General features: G+C 41.9%; 1 protein-coding gene across 1 annotated transcript in view; it reads right to left on the bottom strand.

The window, feature by feature from the left end:
• Window positions 1–20,378, bottom strand: part of AFF3 (AF4/FMR2 family member 3) — a 476,825-nt gene that overhangs the window by 146,263 nt on the left and 310,184 nt on the right. The window contains exon 11 of the mRNA XM_026657569.1: window positions 19,218–19,269. Coding sequence (XP_026513354.1) covers window positions 19,218–19,269 — 52 coding nt within the window. The remainder of the gene's footprint in view (window positions 1–19,217; window positions 19,270–20,378) is intronic.

The following is a 20,378-nucleotide window of genomic DNA, read 5'->3' as shown; positions in this document are numbered from 1 at the left end:
CATGGGGAACCTTTAATCTAAATAGAAAGTGATGAAAACCCCCAATATATTATATTTTGCCTTTCACAGAGCATGAATAGACTCCTATAGCATGTTGCTAGGAATTTAGGGGAAACCTTCCAGATCCTATGCAATGTCAGTCTCAATAGAAATCTTTGAGAAACACAAGTGCTTTCCTGGAACTAAAATAGGTGGAAAATAAAAAGTAGAAATAACCTGACTTAAGATAACAAGGCATTTCATAAAGGTTTTGTTGATGATTTTGTTGAACTGCAAAGCTAAAATGAAAACTGAATTAACCCCAGAAATGTGTGCTAATGCCTGTACCAACCAGGCTATAGGGCAGCAGTTCTCGAACAGTGGGTCGGGACCCCAAAGTGGGCCGTGACCCCATTTTAACGGGGGTCGCCAGGGCTGGCATAGACTTGCTGGGGCTCAGGGATGAAGCCCGAGCTCCATCACCCGGGGCCGAAGCCTGAGGGATTCAGCCCTGGGCAGCGGGGCTCAGGTTACAGGCCCCCTGGCTGGGGCTGAAGCCCTTGGGCTTTGACTTTGACCCTTTCCCGCCCAAGACAGTGGGGCTCAGGCTTTGGCTCCCCCACCCCGGGGAAGTGGGAATCAGGTGGACTCAGGCTTCAGTCCCCCATCCTGGGGCCATGTAGTAAGGGGTTTTGTTGTCAGAAGGGGGTCGGGGTGCATTGAAGTTTGAGAACCCCTCCTATAGGGGATACTCAGCATAAAAATAAGTTTTAACTTGAATTTCTTAAACATCTCTTTCCCTGATGAAATCCTAGCTCTTTCTAGTTTGCTCAGATCATCCCAGAAGACATCACTCTGTAACTTCACTGATACTACTAGTCCATAAACTTTCATTGAAATTAAACTGATTCCTAATGTGAAAGGGAGCACAAAATAGTGTATCAGAGTTTCTCATTCCTTTCTACCGGAATTAATGAGAGGACTCTCAAATTTAAAAAATACACCAACAGAAAAGGCCATTTGATTAAATAACCCTACTTGCCAATTATAAAGGTCTATATTAAACTTATAATAGGAAGAAAATTGGTAACTAAAGCTAAAATGTAGTGCTTAAGCTACGCCTCTCATTTTTTCCTGGTATGAAAAAAAATAATGGAAAATTATGTGGCTCAAGCTAAGATGTGTGCAATACTTAGGCACTCTACAAAACATACAAAAAGACAGGTCTCTGTCCTGATGATCCTATAGTCTAAGCAGAGATGACAAGAGGCAGAAGGTGGACAGTGGGACACAAATTACAAACACAATAACATGAGTTAGCTTTGGATACAATTGTGTATGTCTTATTTTGTATCTTTTTACGTGAGCATTTCATTTATTACAAATTTGGGGGGAAGTTGGTGCATGTGTTTTGTGAGTTGAATGTGGAGGAGAAAGAAAGGGATAGGAGTGTAAGAGTGAAGGATGGGGTGAAGAGCAGGGAGCAGTAAGATGGAAGGGGGCAGAAGTCTGAGGCCTTGCTTACACTACAAAATTAAGTCGACCTAAGTTAGGTCGATGTACAGCCACTACAGTAACTACTGCAGTGGTTCATGTCCACACTACACCCCCTCTGTCAGTGGTGTGCACCCTCATCAGGTGCGCTTCCACTGACTTAACTATGTGAGGCATTGTGGGGCACTGACAGCTGGAGCCCCCCCCCCCTTGCACTGGGGCCAACAGCCTGAGCTGTCATCCCCCTGTGGTCGAGCTGTCACTCCTGCACAGGGTCACAGCTGGAGCCCCGCCGCCAGGCCTGCATGGGGCTAACAGCCAACAGGTGATGTAACTAGACACTGCGTTGCCCTAACTACGTCAATCTAAGTGCTACGCCTCTCGCAGGGGTGGAGTCATTCGGTCAGTGTAGTGGGTGACTCACATCAGTGGGAGCAACGTTGTAGTGTAGACATTTACAGAGTTAGGTTAATGTTAGCTGCCTTACATCGACCTAACTCTGTTGTGCCAACCAGACCTGGGAATGACAGGGATGGAGTGCTGGGGGAAGACATGACAGAGAAGGGAGTGGAAGGAGGGAGTGGAGCATACAGAGGGTGAAGCTGGGAGCAGTGGAAATATAGCAGATGAAGAGAGGCATAAAGGAGATAAGAAGAAATGATCTATCAGAAACTGTATAGTGTTCAGAGTCCAAGTAGAGGTTTTGGAGAATTAAGTGATTCCAAGAGGGCTGCAGAGGAGCTTTGTGGAACTGGGGCTACCAGGCTGCCCCCAGAACTCTTCCCATTGGTGCTAGGCCCACAATACAGCAGGATGCATATGCTTCTTGAAGTATTAATTAATGACACCCATTGCGCTACAGACCAATGACTGTGGGGTCAATTTCTTGTGTTATTTAATTTGAATGCACAGCTCTTTGGGATACTGGTGGCTTTATATAAAGCATGGTCTGATGACCATAATGCCTCAGAAGCTTGCCGGATGCTGCGACCAGGGTAGGGGAATGGGCCCTGCAGCTTTCCCTCCTCCTGTACCTTACAAACTGGCAGCTTCTCTAAATGTCAAACATTAATTAACTCAGCTATGGAACTCTGAGTTAAGATTTCACTTGCACCCTGAACATTTATTCACTTCCCTGCTGGAAACCAAAAGCTCCTGCTGGAATCCTTCTGTGTCTTCAGAATCTTTAATGCAACACGGGCTGAGGACACTCTTCAAAACAAGCCAGAGATGATTTGTCTGAGAGCATGTGCGGATGACACGTGCATGCACAGAAATAAGACGAGGTTACAACTTTGCTCAGAGCTTGAGCTGCAGGTATTTGCTTTTCAGCCAGGCACCAAAGGTTCTTAAAGACACTGGAACTTGTGTTCATTTTATGCCAAATTCATAGCTGGTGTGCCTTCATTGAAGTAAATGGGGTTGTACTAAGGATGAACTTGGCAATTTAAGTCAATTAAAAATGAATAAATATAATTCTGAAAAGGAGGAATTACTGCTATTTATTTTCTTCTCATAGTGTCTGAGTATAAAGGTTGCTAATTGGTTCTTCCAGCTGATGTGATCATAGTGAACTATACGCAGGTTGAGATTATCATCAGCCATTTAGGCCCCTAAATCAATGTGACAGCCACTGTTCACATGTGTGCACATCTCTTACCACTTGCAGATATAAATGTGTTTATACTGTATCCCTGCACATAACTATTAAACCCTTGAGATCCTATTTAGCAGTCAAATCATCTGTGAATGAATGTTCCTCTCCCACCCAAGTAATTCTGTTGGTCTCTCAAGCTATGCAGCTGAAAAATCTTCTCTTGATTCTTCCAGGTACTTCTCCATAGCAGTGATCACATAACACCATTTTGAGCACTCAAGGCTCCCTATGGTAACACACTTCCGAGGGGTGGTGTCACATATGCACAGTGTCTTGCCCAGCAGCTAATAGTTATGCTCAGGGGAGTGTACAGGGGGAGGTTTCTTCTCCTGATCTGTTTCTGAAACTAGAATAGCTCTCTGGAGTTATAGAAAGAAAGCCCACTCCTATGTGGGGCTTAACTTTGGTTTCATGGCCTGTATGATGGAGTGACACCATGTTCTCACTCCATGGGACCGCATCCAGTGTGAAAAATTGAGGAAATGGTGATAAGATGTATGGACTGAGGAGAAGGAGCAGTGGAGCTCTCCACCCTCAGTTTCTTGCCTTCATGCCAACAAATTCACAGCTTCCTCCTTTTTTGTATGTCTTAAAGTACAATCATTTCATAGCAGGCTGACCTTTTCTTATACATAGCTCAACCTGATATAGATTGCTTTCTGTAATCTATGCAGCCAACGAGCCAATGGATACCTGGAACTTGGCAGCTGAACTAGGCATAAACCCAGTTATCAAAATTAAACTCTGATCCTTCAAATAGTTCTGATGAGACGGCTCCTGGGAGAGAGCACTATACTCAGTTGTAATTATTTGTGGGATCAAACTCTTAGCTTGTAATACAAAAATACCAAAATAAAATACCCAGTGGTAACAGTTTATTGATAAAGGACAGCATCCTCTCTCTTGTGAAACCCTGAATTAATAATATTGATTGCTGCTATTATACAGGGTTAGTCTGATACTAGATTTATTCTATTACCGATACTTCCATAGAAAATACATAGATTTTACATGAATGATCAGTATAAATAAACGTATTCCCAAATCCTTAAAAAATGTCAGTCCCTAAAAAACACAGCATGAATCAGATTGTTTATAAAAATAAATACTGTTCACTGTATATGATATTCTGCTGTTCTATTAAATTATTTATACTGAAAAGACTTGTTTTCTTGTTCATTGCACTACTGGGCCTCATGTCCACGTTGACCAACACTTTCTTTCTGGGATATGTCAGACCAGACCTTCTTTGCAAACTGCACTTTCTAAAGTTGCACAAGGATTGCCCACAGAACAAGGCATGGAAAGGTATTTTCCTTATGCCACGAGCTGGCCCTGAACCTTGCCGATACTAGGGGAGCCCATGCTGAGTACTTAGAATTTTCATTTATAATTGCATTCATGATGCATTGAATGCTGACACAAGGAAAACAATGAAAAAGCCCCTCAATTCACTGGGTAAGGGTTCACTGACTTCTTAATTTGGTAGAACTGATCCTTTAATTTCAAGTTTCAAGGTGTATCTCTGAAGAAATGTGCCAAGAGTATCCTTGTCTCCATCTACAACTGAATACAAAACATACCATGAAAAATGGAATCTTTAAGAAAGACTTGCAAACATACCTAACAAACCTAATAAAACCCAGCATCTGGGGGAAATCATCTGTAATTTCACTGTTTTGCCAGAGAAAGTTGATGGACCAATCAAGCTGCACTTTTTTATGGAAAACGTTTGCTTTTGTTTTTGTAAATCAGAAGCACAACTGCCTTGATTTGGAAACAATCTGTAAATACAACCCTTTTAATTTATCTCAGGAACAATTGTCTTCATCCAAACTTTCGGCCTGATCCATTTCTAGCTTTGATAGCTTCAATGTGTCACCTTCCTGACTCCTCAAGTCTATCATCAGTTTCAAACTTCCAATACATACATTCCACATCTCTTTTGGGAAATGTAGGTTGTCTGCATACTAATCAAAGAATGAAATACTTAAAGTTAACATATACAAGATATACAATATCCTTACTCTTAGACTACCAAAGGCATCATAATAACGGGGAAATATTCTTACCCTGAAGAAGGCAGACTCCAGTTGTAGCTTAGCAAATCAAAGACCAGTAAACTTGCTTGTAATAACATCCTCATAGATCCAAAAAGTTATTTTCCCCCTACAGTTAAAAATAGTTTCATACTCTATTGAATGTCAAATCCAAGTCCAGAGATTAAGGCAAGAGAACTTTATTAATTTGCCTGGTTAGATATGACAATTTAATTTATCTTGAAACTGTCAGTTAACTACTTTTAAGGTTAAAAAGAGTCTTAACTATTCATAGCTGAACAGCAGGACTTTTTCAACAGTGGTAAATTCATCTCCATTTCAGGTTTCAATGTCTTTCTGTATTTCAGTGGATGGCAAATAAAAAGCCATCCACCAAGCTTATGAAGTCTCTTTTTGAGCTCATCATTTTGTGGGTAAAAAAGTTTATTTAGATTTCCTTAATATGGCCTCCATGATTTTAAAATAATTAAACAAACCAAGAAGCATCTCATTCAATAAACGTTTTTTGCAAGTAAAAAAAATATATGCATCAACAAAATAGAAAACGAAGGATCTTCAAATTCCAAAATCTTTCCATTCCTGGATGAGCGTTAGTGTTCAAATGTTAATAGGATGCCTGCATTTTAAAAAAAGGCCTATGCTCACGCTAAAGAGTCTGTGAAACAGACTGTTTCCATACTATGACCTCAGTCTCAGGATTTCTTTCTTGCAAAATGTTACTTTATTTTACTTGGCAGCTTGCCCAAATTCTGTATCTCTCTCTCTCTCTCTCTTCCACCCCCTACCAACCTCATCTCTCTATGAACCATTGATTCAGCATTGATTCAAATTAAAGACCTTCTTGATCTAAAGTAATTGGTGGGGGAAGAAAGTAATCAATTTATGAGCACCAGCCCAAAAGATTGAAAAGTTATCTTTGTATTAATTTTCTTTAGTAGTGATTTTATTTCATTTTCATTTCTCTTTTCCTTAAACTCACTGGGGAAAACAGCAGCATACTGCATATCATTGATGACAGTGTACAAACTGTATATCAACCAGAACACCACAGTACAGCAGAGGGTTTCGGATTTCAGTCAGCAGTCACCCAGAGTACAGTCTTTCCAAAACTGGTTACCAAGGCAACAAGGAATCTTAATCCAGCAACAAAAACCATGTAAGAGTCTAAGCGTCAATTTATCATTTTCTTTAGAGAGAGAGAGAGAGAGAGAGAGAGAGTGCAACTTGGACCACGCATACATTTCTGAAGTAATTCAGATAAAATATTGTTTTCCACAGGCATGTACATCTCCATAATTTCTTGATATCTCCTCATTAACCCCCATGATATTTAGAGGTAATACTACATTCAAAATACTCAATTAACCTCTCCCAAACGAAGAAGCCCAAGGAAAATAGTGGTAAGATAAAGGTAAAGGTAAGATAAATATACACTTCTGGTTACTTACAGAAATACATTTCCTCGTGTAATACTATATTTTAGCTGTTTAAATTGGCCAATTTTATTCTAAGTGAATTAATAATGTTGAGTATTGTGGAAACTTTTCAAATGGACAAAAGATGCTGTATACCTTTGTTTACAAGATGTGGCACCTATTAAATTTAATTACTTCCCCTGCAGCTCTGAATCAAGGTTAGCTTCAACATAAGGGCAGCTTCCAGTGATTTTAATTACTTTCCTCTACAGCAGGCGTGGTAAAGGTAGATAGTAAATGAGTAGCTACTATATCTGGGAGGTTACTAATCAAGGGCACTGTCTAAACACTTTCGTTCCTAGGATGAAAAGGGCATATGAAGTTACCAAGGCATTGTTGACACTAGTTTTGTCAACAAAAGTCAGTTTTAGTTGACAAAACGGTGGAGGTGTGTACACACAACAATGCTCCTCCCACCGATTTAACTCTCCTGCTACAGTGACATAATAAAACCATCTCGACAAGCAGCATAGAGCTTTTTGCGACAAAGTTAGAGCGACACAGTATCAGAGCAGACATTGTGCTTGCTTATGTTGCCCTAAGTGGCCTCTAGGAGGTGTCCCACAATTCCCATCATGGCCGCTCTGGTAAACAGTTTCTACTCCGCTGCCCTGCAGCCAAGTACACAGGCATGCGCCCCTCTCTCTTTAAAGCCCCTGGAATTTTTGAAATTCCACTTCCTGTTTGCTTGGCGTGGATAGCTCACCTCACATCTTTCCAGCTGACCATGCCAGCTTTCTGCAGCAAACGCGCTCCTGCTTGGCATACAACAGAGTTGCTGGATCTGTTGGGTCTGTGGGGAGCAGAGGCTGTGCAGTTGCAGCTCCAATCCAGCCATAGGAACTTTGACCCCTACAAACAGATTGCTTGTGGCATGGAGAAGGGGCATGAAAGGGACACACAGCAGGGCCGTGCTAAGATCAAGGAGATGAGGCAGGCATACCAGAAGGTAAGGGAGGCCAACCGTCGCTCTGGTGCAGCACCGAAAACATGCTGCTTCTACAAGGAGCTGCATGCCATCCTCAGTGGCAACTCCACCTCCATGAGCCCCATGGATACTTTGGGGGGGACTGGAGGCAGTGGCCAGCAGAGTCAACCCCAAGGACGAAGTGATGGATGAGGAGGTCGAATTGGAGGAGGATGTGGGACATGCGACAGGTCATCTAATGGCATGGCGAGCCAGGTCCTCTTTTTGCCTCTGGAGGGGTCTAGCCAATCCCAGGAGTCTGGCTCTGAGAGGGGAGCTCCAATAAGTACTGATTTTGCTTTAATACTGCACGGTGACATGAGGTAGAGGTGTCCTTTATTTTGTTAAATGCTGCACGTGGGAGATGGGATTGAAATTAACAACACTAGGTACTGTTTGCATCGGCTTTGCATTCACCTGTGCAGCTATGCAGTGGGGGCCCTGTAGAAAAGTTTGATAATACACACCAAAATCTCCCAGGAAATCTCCATACAGATGTCTAGGAAACTTTCCTGCAGATACTCTGCAATCCTCTGACGAAGGTTCCTTGGCAGAGCTGCTTTGTTTCTTCTCCCATTGTAGGAAACTTTGTTGAACCAATCGGCAATTACTTCTGGAAGAATCAAAGCAGCACACAGTCGAGCAGCGTACGGACCTGCTCTGAAGCTGCACAGACGCAGGAGATGCACCCTTGCATCTTTGGTTGCCCTCAATAGTGTGATTTCAGCTTCAATCGCCCCGTCCTGGGGAATCGCCCCGTATTCAGAATAGTGTCCCTACGCTCTTTTACCGATCCTCTTCTGAAACCACTGAGACCCTTTGTTCTGCCTTGCATCATCCCCCCGGGCTGAACTCACCATGGTTAGTACTATGGCTATGCTGTCCGCTTGCCAAGGGTAAGTGAGAAACAGTTGTATGTAACTTTTATGATTCAAGACTGTGAGTGCACACTGTGTATTGTTTCTTTTGCTTCTGCAGATGTGCCCTCGAGGGGCAGTTCCTACACGCTGATGGAGCACCTCCATCACATAAGGAAGCGAACGAGGAGGAGGACATGTTTTGCAAAGTGCTGCAATCATCAGATCAGGCCGATAGTGAGCACAGATTGTGGAGAGATACAATAAATGAAAAACTACAAATGGATAGCCAGGAGAGGAGACAGGGCCAGGAGCTGATAATAAAGGGTCAGGAGCAGATAATAAAGCTCATGGAGGAACAGAGATGCTGAGGTCCCTTGATTGCATTGCAGGTGGAGCACGTGCATGCTCGACTCCCCCTGCAGCCTATACAAAGCTGCCTTCCTTGTCCTCCCCAAACTCCCCACACACATTCCTCTCACATTCATGGCCCATCACAGTATCCCTTGCACTGCACCCCTTGGGACATTTTCCATAACTACAGCTGGACTTACACACAGCTATGAGACCCTCACTTCAAAGCAAGCTTCTCACTGTCATGTCCCTTGTAAGAAATGTTAATCTGTGTATTGCTGTTAATAAAAAAATTAGTCTTACAAAGACAGTGATTTTTTATTTGTGACTTACACAGGATGGTTGCAACAGCAATTCATACGTGGCAACTGGCACATTTGCAGACTACAATTAACGCTCAGGCAGGAATCATTACAGGGGTCATTCAATATGGCAAGTAAACAACGCCTGCTCAATTCATTACAGAAAGACACATTACTGGGTCTCATTGTCAAAATGCTGCCTCAAAGCCTCCCTCATTTGAATAGCTCCCCATTGAGCCCCTCTAATAGCCATGGTGTCTGGCTGCTCAAAATAAGCTGCCAGGCAATCCACCTCAACACTCCAGCCCTGGGGAAACTTTTCCCCCTTGGCTTCACAAATCTTAGGCGTAGCAGCAGGCTGCTATGACCATGGGAATATTTTCCTCACTGAAGTCTAACCTGGCAAAAAGGCAGCACCAGCGACCCTTTGATCTGTCAAACACACATTCAACAGTCATTCTGTACCTGCTAAGTCAGTTGTTGAAGTGCTCCTTGCTGCTGTCAAGGTTTCTGGTGTAAGGCTTCATGAGCCATGGGAGCAAGGGGTAGGCTAGGTCTCCCAGGATCACTATGGGCATTTCCACATCCCCAGTTGGAATCGTCTCGTCTGGAAAGAAAGTCCATGCATGCAGCTTTCTATACAGACCAATGTTCCTGAAGATGCAGGCGTCATGCACCTTCCTTGACCACCCTTCGTTAATGTCAGTAAAATGACCCCAATGATCCACCAGCACCTGCAATACCATAGAGAAGTAGCCCTTTCTGTTGATGTACTCCATCGCAAGATGGTCTGGGGCCAAAATGAGGATATGAGTGCCATCTATTGCCCCACCGCAATTAGGGAATCCCACTGACACAAAGCCATCTACTATTTCCTGCACATTGCCCAGAGTCACAGTCCTTCGTAGCAGGAGGTGATTAATGGTCCTGCATCACCGCAAGCCCTATGGTGAACTTCCCAACTCCAAACTGATTTGTGACTGACCGGTAGCAGTCTAGAGTGATCACCACGCACTTTTCCAGCATTAGAGCAGCTCTCATTTTGGAGACCTTGCGCCGGAAGGCGGGGGTGAGTGCCACACAGAGTTCCAGGAAGGTGGCTTTGCGCATATGGCTCTGCAGCCACTGCTCATCATCCCATACCTGCATCACAATCCAGTCCCACCACTCAGTGCTTGTTTCCTGAGCCCACTAGCAATGGTCCATCGTGTGCAGCTGCTCTATGAATGCCAACATCAATCTTGAATTGTTTCTTTCCATGGCACACAGCAGGGCAAGCACCATGGATTCCTGTTCAGATTTGCAACTAATGAAATACTGCAGGATCAGCTGTGTTATGTTCATAATGCTTATCACAAGACTGGTGAGCAGAGATGGCAGGCAAAGTTTAAAGGTGCAGTTGAAAAATGGCATAAAATGCAGTCGGAAGCCCTTGGAATCATGGGACCGAGAAAACTGCATCACAGGGTGATGATCCTGCCCCCAGGATGCACTGTGATCATAGCAGGAGAAGGTGGTGATTTCACAGTGGCATAGCTATCCATGGTGCACTGCTCTCTCTGATGATTCTAGAGCACGAACTGTGGATGCGTTCTCCTGATATAAAGAGCATTATGTGAACATGCACAAGCAATGTAATTACAGCGGCTTATGATCATGGACGTAACTTAAATCGACTTAAGTATGTAGTGTAGCCCTGGCCTAATAAACAGACTATACCTGGAAAAAGAGGGAGATAAAATTTAAATTTGCCATCTGAAGGTCAGAGGTGAAAGTAAGCCAGTGCAGCGTACCGGTAAGAAAGTGGCCACTGGTACAGGCCGGTACACAGCTGACGTTAAAGCACTGCCGCAGCAGCGCTTTAAGCACCATACCGGCAGGGTCGCTGATGGGCGGGGCAAAAGGGGCAGTTGCCCCGGGACCTAGCGATTTAAAAGGGCCATGGGCTCTGGGCCCTTTAAATCGCTGCCGGAGCCCCGGGCTGCGCGGGCTGGGCAGTGCTGGCTGTGGAAGTCTGCCCCCAGCCCCGCCCCTTCCACCCAAGGCCCCGCCCCTTCTGGGGGCCCAGAGCCACCCCCCCCCACCTTGCCCAGGAGCCCGGCTGCCCTGTGTACCGGTAAGTCCTAAGTTACTTTCACCCCTGCCGAAGGTTCATGGTTTTTTTTTCTTTTCTTTTTTTAGGGTATTTATCATCCACTGGAAAAAATTCTCACCAGAAGACAGCACTCCAGCTAGTGAACTCCTCCAATTCAGCTTTTTCACTGTCTCACTTTCATTTTCCTGTTTTACATTTCATATACCGCTACCATGTAGTTATTCTTTTGATATGAAAATAATCAACACAAAAATCCTTTTTTTGTTGTTATTTCTTGTTAATTTACCTAAATCTCCAAGATAGATTCAGCCTTGACGTGAGTAAGTAAAAATTTTTCCAAGGAAGTGGCTCTGCAGGATTTGAAGAAAATGGGTTTGCTGGTATAAACTCACAGTAGATCTTTGTGGACTATTGGCAACATTGCAAAGTACACCACAAATCCAAAAGAGGCGTAGGCCCCACTGATACCATACACATAAGTACTGTAGCAACTAGAAGCTCTGAGGCAACCTTTAGTTAAGCTAGTATGGTACTCGGAGCAGGAAGTTACTGTAGAAGTACAGTTTTTAAATGAAGGGCTGTGTGTGTGTGTTTGTTTTGAGGGTAATTCTTTAGTGGGAGAAGGCAGAGAAGAAATTCTGTATGGAATTTTGGAAGCTCAGTAATATATTTTTCAAGTTCTAGTTATCCTTGCTGGACTGGATGAGCAGACTGGCTGAAATAAAATCTGGCATTGTTTAGAAGGTTAGCCTTTCAAGTCAGGGTTGGGGGAAACAGGTGGAACAGTGCAGCAAAGCCAGCATTTTTCTCCTGCCAGGCACTTGGTTCCTGGATAAATACCGGAGTTTAGCCTCCTCAGTTTTCAGGATCTCCATCACTCTGAGAAACACTAGCTTCATTCTTTATAAAAAGACACATTTTTTTCTGTAGAGTCTCTGAGACACACGTCTCTCAAAAACATCACAGACAGATGTTAAAAGCAGTAAGTGATACCACACAATGGTGTTTTTGAAAGAAAAACGTCCCAGAGACCAATTTAAATGATGTCATTTTGAATACAAGTGGAATTTCATATTAACAGCCTCCCATCCCTTCAAATTTATATTCTTGGCATGAAATCCTGGCTCCATTAACTTAGGTGGGACCAGGATTTCACCTTGATCTTGTCCTTTAGACAAGACTATCAGCCACCTTCTGACTCATCTATCCTAACTCGTCCTGGTGAATTTGGCAGACAGCATCAAGGGGTGTTTACAGTACATCACTGGATGGATTTCTCTTTCCAAGGCTGCATGCCTTGCCATATTTGCCACCTTCTCTGGTTCAATGAGACAAAAGCTGAACCCTAATTATGTACATTTCAGATTTAGTGGTTTGTATTCTTGAACTGAAACATAAAAATCTGCATAGAAACAAAAACGTGGATTGCTGTATAAAATACATAAATAATAATATAATAAATAATATTTTGCACTTGTTAAGTGGCTTCCATCTGAGGATCTCCAACAAATCTCTACAAATATCCATTAATTTATTCTCCCCCTACGCAGCAGTGTTGTATTATCCCCATTTTAACAATTGAGGAAAATGAGCAACAGAGAAGTGAATTGTCTTGCTCAAGAGTTCCACACAAAGTCCAGGACAAGATCCCAGGTCTCCAGCCAGCTAGTTGTGCTTTAATCACAAGAATATTTTTACTCACCACAAGAGTAAAGATGGCTGACATCAGGCAACACACCACAATACACAATGTATACAGACATTAAGTATCAAAGAATGTCCTGCAGCGATTCAACATATTTAATATTTATTATCCAAGTCTTTTTTTAAACTTATACTACCATTCATTTATTATATTGCTCTTGATTAATACCTCATATTTCTGCAGAACGTTACATTTTTCAAAGTATTGTACAAATATTAATGAGCTAACCTTCAGTACAGTTTGATTATTGTTTTAAACATGTGAAAACGGAGACAGAATTTAAACAACTTTCATAAGGCCCCACAGCAATTCAAGGGTGGAGCCAGGATCACAACTTTCGGCCTCATGCACAGTCTGCTAGACAATGCTCCCTCTGATATACAGCATTCTAATGTTTTACATATCAGCTAAATGTGAGAGGCCTGGCCTACAGGTGTCAGCACAGAACTAGAAGCCAGGAACTATTGAGTTGTACTCCGATCTTTGACACTGACACACTGTGAACTTGGGCCTTTCGCTTAACCTCTTTGTCTCAGTTTCCTCATTTATGACATGGCAACTCTATCTCATAGTGTGTTAGTCTGTACATTGCTTTGAAGATGAAAACACCTATACAATGCTAAGTAAATATAGACAACAAATAGCCCACACTAATGAAAATATAGATATATATGTGATCAGCAGGAACAACTGCAGCACATTCCACTGACACTGTGGAAAATCAGATAATTGAGAATTAACTTGATGTTCAAGAGCCTGAGTTGATAAAAGCTTGATGGTCATAGGACTGCAGTGTTACTTTTTGAGAGTAGGGAGTACGGATGTTGATAGATTTCACACTGGTAAAAGGGATCCCCTGAGCAATGTATTCTCAAAATGATGCTCGTGGCTAATGCTCAGAAGAAATACAGCCAAAATCTGTTATAAGCTGGCAAAAACTAACATAAAGGAGGCCTGTGATTCTCACAGGTGGAAAATATTAGCAAAAGACAAAACTTTCAGAGTCATATATTATAAAAGCCTCCCTTAATCTTGGCTAATTCTCTTGTAAAAAGGGAGGGAAAAATCTGGAATATTTTGGCTTGAAAACATGTGGGAGGGATAATAAATATATTGCACTGGAGTAGCTTATTAATAGTGTTTACATACAGTATTAAGTAATTGCACTAGCACGTAGAGTTGAATGTATAACAGTGAATCGCATTTGGGATAGACGAACCTGTTGTGGACATGAATTAGAACGACAAAAAGTTATAAAAGAAAGTTTCACGGTAATTCCAAACTTATTCCTTTAGCAGGGTTGTTTTGGGGAGTTTACAAAGCTTGAATCATTTTTTCAAAATTTTTGTGATTATGAGAAATCTCATGGTCTTGGGCTATTTTTGGCAGAGTTTCTACATCCAGCATTTGAAGCTATAGAACATGGAGCTGGTCAGAATATTTTTTTGGGAGGGGAAGGGGGACTACAGAAAATTGAAACAAAAATGAAAATGTTTTCACTTGCATTAAAATATTCAATTTTTTTTTTACTTTTTGTCAAAAAACCCAAACATTCAAAAGTTTTTGGCAGCCAAACATTGAATATTTTACCTGAAAACTGCCCAAAACTAAAAAAAAATAATTCAGACAGTAACTGCCAATCATTGGGGGAAAAGCAGATATAGGTTTTATGAAGATTTTAAAAAAAAAGAACAGAAACTTTCTGCAAAAATATTAATTTTTGTTGTAAACCCAATTTTCCAAAAACCAAACAAACAAAAAAACCCAGGTTGACAGAAAAATTTTGACCAGCCATAAAAAAATCTCTTTGGGATTTAAAGATTTTAAACATTCAGTGAAAATCTGGTCAGGTGACCCATGAACTCCTATACATAAAAAGATAACATGAAATGAAGTTCCTCAGATCCAGAATGCTTGTGATTTTAAAAAATATATTTAGTCACAAGTGACATTAATCCATTTGGAGAAAACTCTGGTGTGCTTAAATCCTCCTTACTGAGTGTACATGTCAATGCAATCTTTTAGGCCATCTCCTACAGTCATTCTGCATATGGACATGCCAGGATATAGCCTGACACCGACTTCCTCTATAGCAGTGTTTCTGAAACTGGGGTCGCCGCTTGTGTAGGGAAAGCCACTGGTGGGCCGGGCTGGTTTGTTTACCTGCCCCGTCCGCAGGTCCGGTCGATCGCGGCTCCCACTGGCCGCGGTTCGCCGCTGCAGGCCAATGGGGGCTGCTGGAAGCGGCGGCCAGTAAATCCCTCAGCCTGCACCGCTTCTAGCAGCTCCCGTTGGCCTGGAGCAATGAACCGCGGCCAGTGGGAGCCGCGATTGGCCGGACCTGTGGACGGGGCAGGTAAACAAACCGGCCAGGCCCGCCAGGGGCTTTCCCTACGCAAGCGGCGACCCCAGTTTGAGAAACACTGGTCTATAGTCTTCGGTAAGTCACACACTAACATTTATTTCAGTTTATCTGTAGCACTAGGATAAGTGTCCTTATTTATCTACTTCATTGGGTCTTCTGAGATCCAGCAAATAAGTTAATGTTTATGAAGCTCTTTAAATGGTAAATATTATTATTACCAGAATTAATTCATGCAGAAACATATCTAGAGAGTTAATACATGCAGAAATAAAACATGCTTAACACTGGCTGTGTGTTCACTTAAAAAAATCCTCCAGGCTTCTCTGCTTTGAAAGGTTGCAGATACTAACCTTGGTCAAGTGACTCAGGAGAAACCCAACAAAGTGATGTGAGTCTGTTTTTGCTGTCCTGGAGTAGGCTGGCTAGGGGAGGGGTAATCTCTGAGGAAGACTTCATGTAAATATTCAGTTCAGTGTTTCTGACTGATTCAGAGGGGTGATAAACCTGTCCCTTTGGAGCTGTGTAAATAATGTTTGAAGAATGGCAGTAAATCTAGTCAAAGGATGAACAAACTGCCATTGTAGCCATGTGCATCGGGTTTGCACCTGTGGCTTGTAACAAGCAGGAAAAATACTTTTGTTAAGGGGAAAAAAACAACAATTAACTTGCTCCTCCCATTTTTTCTTTCTCACTTTTATCAAGGCCAATGTGACCTGTTCTGTGGATTGTTTTTTTAAAGATGAGAGTCCCTTAAAGCTCTTCATTACTCTGTCCCATCAGTCTCAGAAATGCCACTTGTTCTCTATTGACATCAGCAGACTCTTTAAACACTCCTACTAGGCTGCTTAGAAATCTTCCCCAGGAGCGATAACTCGTAAAAGTAGCTCTGAATGTTCTTAAGTTCAAGGGCTCCTTACAATTCTCCCCCATCAAAGATTCATGCTCCCTCCACTCCACCAACTAAACACTTATTAAAATTAATCAAAATGGTTTCCTCATCCCTGCTTCAGTTTTTGCAGCTTCTGATGTGAAGGCTCGCACCCTGGCTGGGCATTTTTTCAAGATTTTTTTGCCAGTTGCAGAATTGGTCTGGGTGGTACCTTCAGACTGCAAGCTACAGTGATCTGTAGGGGGAGAATGAGTCAATTATTGAGTACTAGTTTGTTTATGTATGTGTGTGTGTGCGTGCGTGCGCACACACGTGTGGATTGTATTGTCCCAATGTATTATCCCCTGTATACTTTTTTAATACCTGGTGCAATCAGGTTCATTCCAAATTTTTAAAAACACCAATATTCAAAAGTGTCCAAAGATCAGGGATAAAATTAACCCTAGCAGATTGGGTTAGCATTGATGTAAATCAGGAGAAACTCCATTAACGCCATTGGAGCTACACTGATGTAAAATCAGCATCAGCAAGAGGAGAATAAGGCACAACCTTTGTGTTTGTATGCACACTAGTGTTATTTATATTTACATCATTGTAACACATTGGCATTCAGCTTTCTGTTAAACAATTTAGAAAATTTTAACTTTGGCTGTTTTTGCTTTCCCCCTTTTCTCTTTTCCATTCTTTCACCCCTATTTTTCTTGCCTGCTGCACTATGTCTTGTATCTCTTCCACTATCTTTCAATCTCTGTTGTTCTCTTTCCTTCCCTGTACCTTAATCTACCTGGTTTCTCTTCCTCCTCCTTTCCCTGAATTCTATTTGCAACCTACCTCCCCCATGTCCTTTCAGGCTCTCCTTCCTTCTGTATCTCTTTTTCACCCCAATAGTCTTCCTAAATATAATGGTTTCCATTTAAAAAGTTACCATTTACCAACAGTTACCATAGTTTTCCCCTGTTCTTAAAATAGGAATAAACATCGGTACCTCAGACCCTGCTGTGTGGTCATTATTGACAAATGGTAACAATATAAAGGTGACCCCTGTAAATGTATTACATTAGAAAATATGTATTACGCTAGAAAGCATGCCTAACAAAGAGAAGGTTAAGAGGTGAGCTGATTACAATCTATAAGTACCTATATGGGGAATAAATATTTAATAATGGGCTCGTTTATCCAGCAGAGAAAAGTGTAACATGATCCAGTGGGTGTAAGTTGAAGCTAGACAAATTCAAACTGGAGATAAGGTGTAAAATTTTAACAGTGAAAGTAATTAACCACTGGAACAATTTACCAAGCGGTGCGGTGGATTCTCCATCATGGACAATTTTAAATCAAGATTGGGTGTTTTTCTAAAAGATCTGCTCTAGGAATTATTTGGGGAAGTTCTATGGAGTGATCACAATGGTCCCATTTGGCCTTGGAATCTATGAAGTAGAGTATGTACAGTTTCAATGGGGTTCAGTGAGACCACTCATTGAGTAAGATACTACTTAACATGAATAAGGATGTCACAATCTGGTCCAATTTATTTAATAAGGCCCACTAATGACACTTTATCTAGTCTGCCACAAACAAATTTAGTAATTTCTGCATTTATACAATACAACTTACAGAATTTTAATGAAATTTTACTGAAAAGAAAACCTTTTTTATACCCCCAATATAAAATATGACCTAGCCCCAAGATTACGTCAAAGTATAGCGTCTGCTTATGTTTTACATATTAAATATCAGCAAAAATAAGTGTTCATTTCTCCATGATACCTCCAGATGGCATTAAAACTCTTCTCCTTTAAGTCTTTATTGTAATATCATTTTTTTTTAAATGGTAACCATTGGAAGCATTCTGTACCAACATACACTATTAACCGTTCCCAACAATCATATTATCAGAAGGCATAAAGCTGCTAGTGCTTCGTTTATTAAACAAGTTTGACTAAATATAACATATTGTAATTACATTCTACAGCAAAATCTACAGGACAAGCCATTCATAGACCATGTCAAATCTTTTTATAGATTCATTTCCAGAAGATTTTTTAATATATATTTATATCAGAAATCAAAACATTCAACAATCACACTTATTGTACCTTCTTCTATGGCTACTTTTGGCCATGTAACAGATGGTGACACCTTGCAAGACTTACATGATCTAGCACTCTGAATTTAAATAAGAAGAGCCAGAGGACACAAATTACAGACAAGATGCACTCTAAAATTCACATGACTGCACTGTGAAAAGAATTCCACTCCCACTCAAATGGGATAAAAAGGGTCAGTGATTTTGTAGAAATTCAATCCTCTCCTAACTCATGTGAGCAAAATCAAGTTTGCTGATCTAGCCTGTTTTTTTTTTTTTTTAAACTTTGAGTCCCTCCATTTGAAGAGTTGGTTTATTCTAGTAACAGTAAAACAGTCAATTCCCTTGTACACTAAAAAAAATAAAAAATGGGAAAAACCTCTACTGTTGCATTAAAGTAAAGGTGAACACTGATATATTACAAGTGCCTGTTCCCATCTGTTTCTCAACTGCTTTTGTTAATTCAAAAACATCAACAAAATCGTGAGAGACCAGAGGTAGCTGTAATTGGATTTCAAGTAATTCAGAGGTGAAGTTGCAGACTGCAGTCTTTTAAAATTACATCAGTACATCAAAGGCATATGTGACATGATATCTTCTGGAAAATGTGACAAACTTCTGCAGCTTTAAGGTAATATTGGACCTCTCCGGTTGTAAAAGCCTACCTCACTCACTCACTCCCTCCACTAAAAATAATTTAATATTTATTCAGCTTGTTACAGAGCCATCTTACTTTTCAAGATCTCTCACAATAAGGATGCTAATGATTTATGAACAATTAACTATGAATCATTACTTAAAAGCCTTTTAAAGAACAGCATCAGTGAAAGAGCTTCATCTTAATGAAAACAAACAGACAAACACTATTTGGCATGACAAAGCAGATAAAAACATAGCAATCATCTCTGATCACAAATACGAAACTGACTTACGATGTATGTGATGCACTGTTTTCTGGATTCTTTGGCTCAGCATCACCTTTCCCTTAAAAAAGAAGAAAAATAATATAAAAAATAAGTGAATATCAAAATCTTTATGGTGTTAGAGGTCAATACATTATCAGGCTAATTTTAACACTTTCAAAGTGTATAGAAGAATGCTTTTTAAATATCATATGGCAGGAAGCTGGGACACTAACTGAGCACTTGCAAACTGGGAGTTAACATCAGCATGACTTTTCCTGTCCCTTGTATATGTGCTTAGGGGTAAGTTGTAAAGCAGGCCTGACAATTTCATGACTATCAGATCCCTGGCAAGAAGGCAGGAAACTCTATAAGGCTGGCTGCTTGCAGGATAGAAGGACAGAATGCCTTGGAGCCTTAGTCACTATAGGCCTGAGGTGACAGATCAGTCTGAAGGGTTTGGGGATCCCTTCCCTCCCCCCCCCACCCCCCCCCCCCCAAAAACCACAAACAAGCAAACAGTTTGATTCACCTTATTTGCTGTGAATACCACTCTCTGAACAACCTGCGGAACCCCAGTGCTAGATAGTCCCTAGTCCTAACATGGCCGTGCAGGGTATACAGACATATTTGGGCTACCCAGAACTTGACTTTGAGGCCTGTGCAGATCACTGTGACTGTGCAGTTGCTGCTCTGCTTTGTAAGCAAGCAGGTGTGGAGAAGACAGAGAGGCTCAGGGAGCAGATGGATCCATGGCTCTTTTCCTTCCTGACCTCAAGTGCTCCCCAGAAGAGCTGTCTGGAACCACTCTGGGAACTAAGATGCATCTTTTCAGTACCACAGTACATTACTTCCCCTTACTTGTACAAAAAGAGAGGCCCAGTCACAATTCTACCTGGGTCCCCTCCCAGGACAATGGTCACATATGCTGCTCCTTACACAGGGCTGTGGGTCACTGCCCTAATTTAGCAGCCATTAAGGAGAAACATGGTTGGTCTGAAATAGGGTTACCATATGTGGAGTGTCCCAAAAGAGGACACTCCACGGGGCCCCGGCTCCGCCCCCCGCCCCGCCCACGCCCCCGCCCAAACTCCGCCCCCTCCCCCAAAGTCCCCGCCCAACTCCGCCCCCTCCCCTGCTTCCCGCGAACATTTGATTCGCGGGAAGCAGGCAGCAGGTAAGGGGGGGGGG

This window comes from Terrapene carolina, unplaced genomic scaffold (genome assembly GCF_002925995.2).
Source record: "Terrapene carolina triunguis isolate 2854851 unplaced genomic scaffold, T_m_triunguis-2.0 Scaffold21, whole genome shotgun sequence".
In the NCBI taxonomy this organism is placed as follows: Eukaryota; Metazoa; Chordata; order Testudines; family Emydidae; genus Terrapene; species Terrapene triunguis.
The sequence above is the reverse complement of the archived record's forward strand: the minus strand, read 5'-3'. Positions and strand labels throughout refer to the sequence as shown.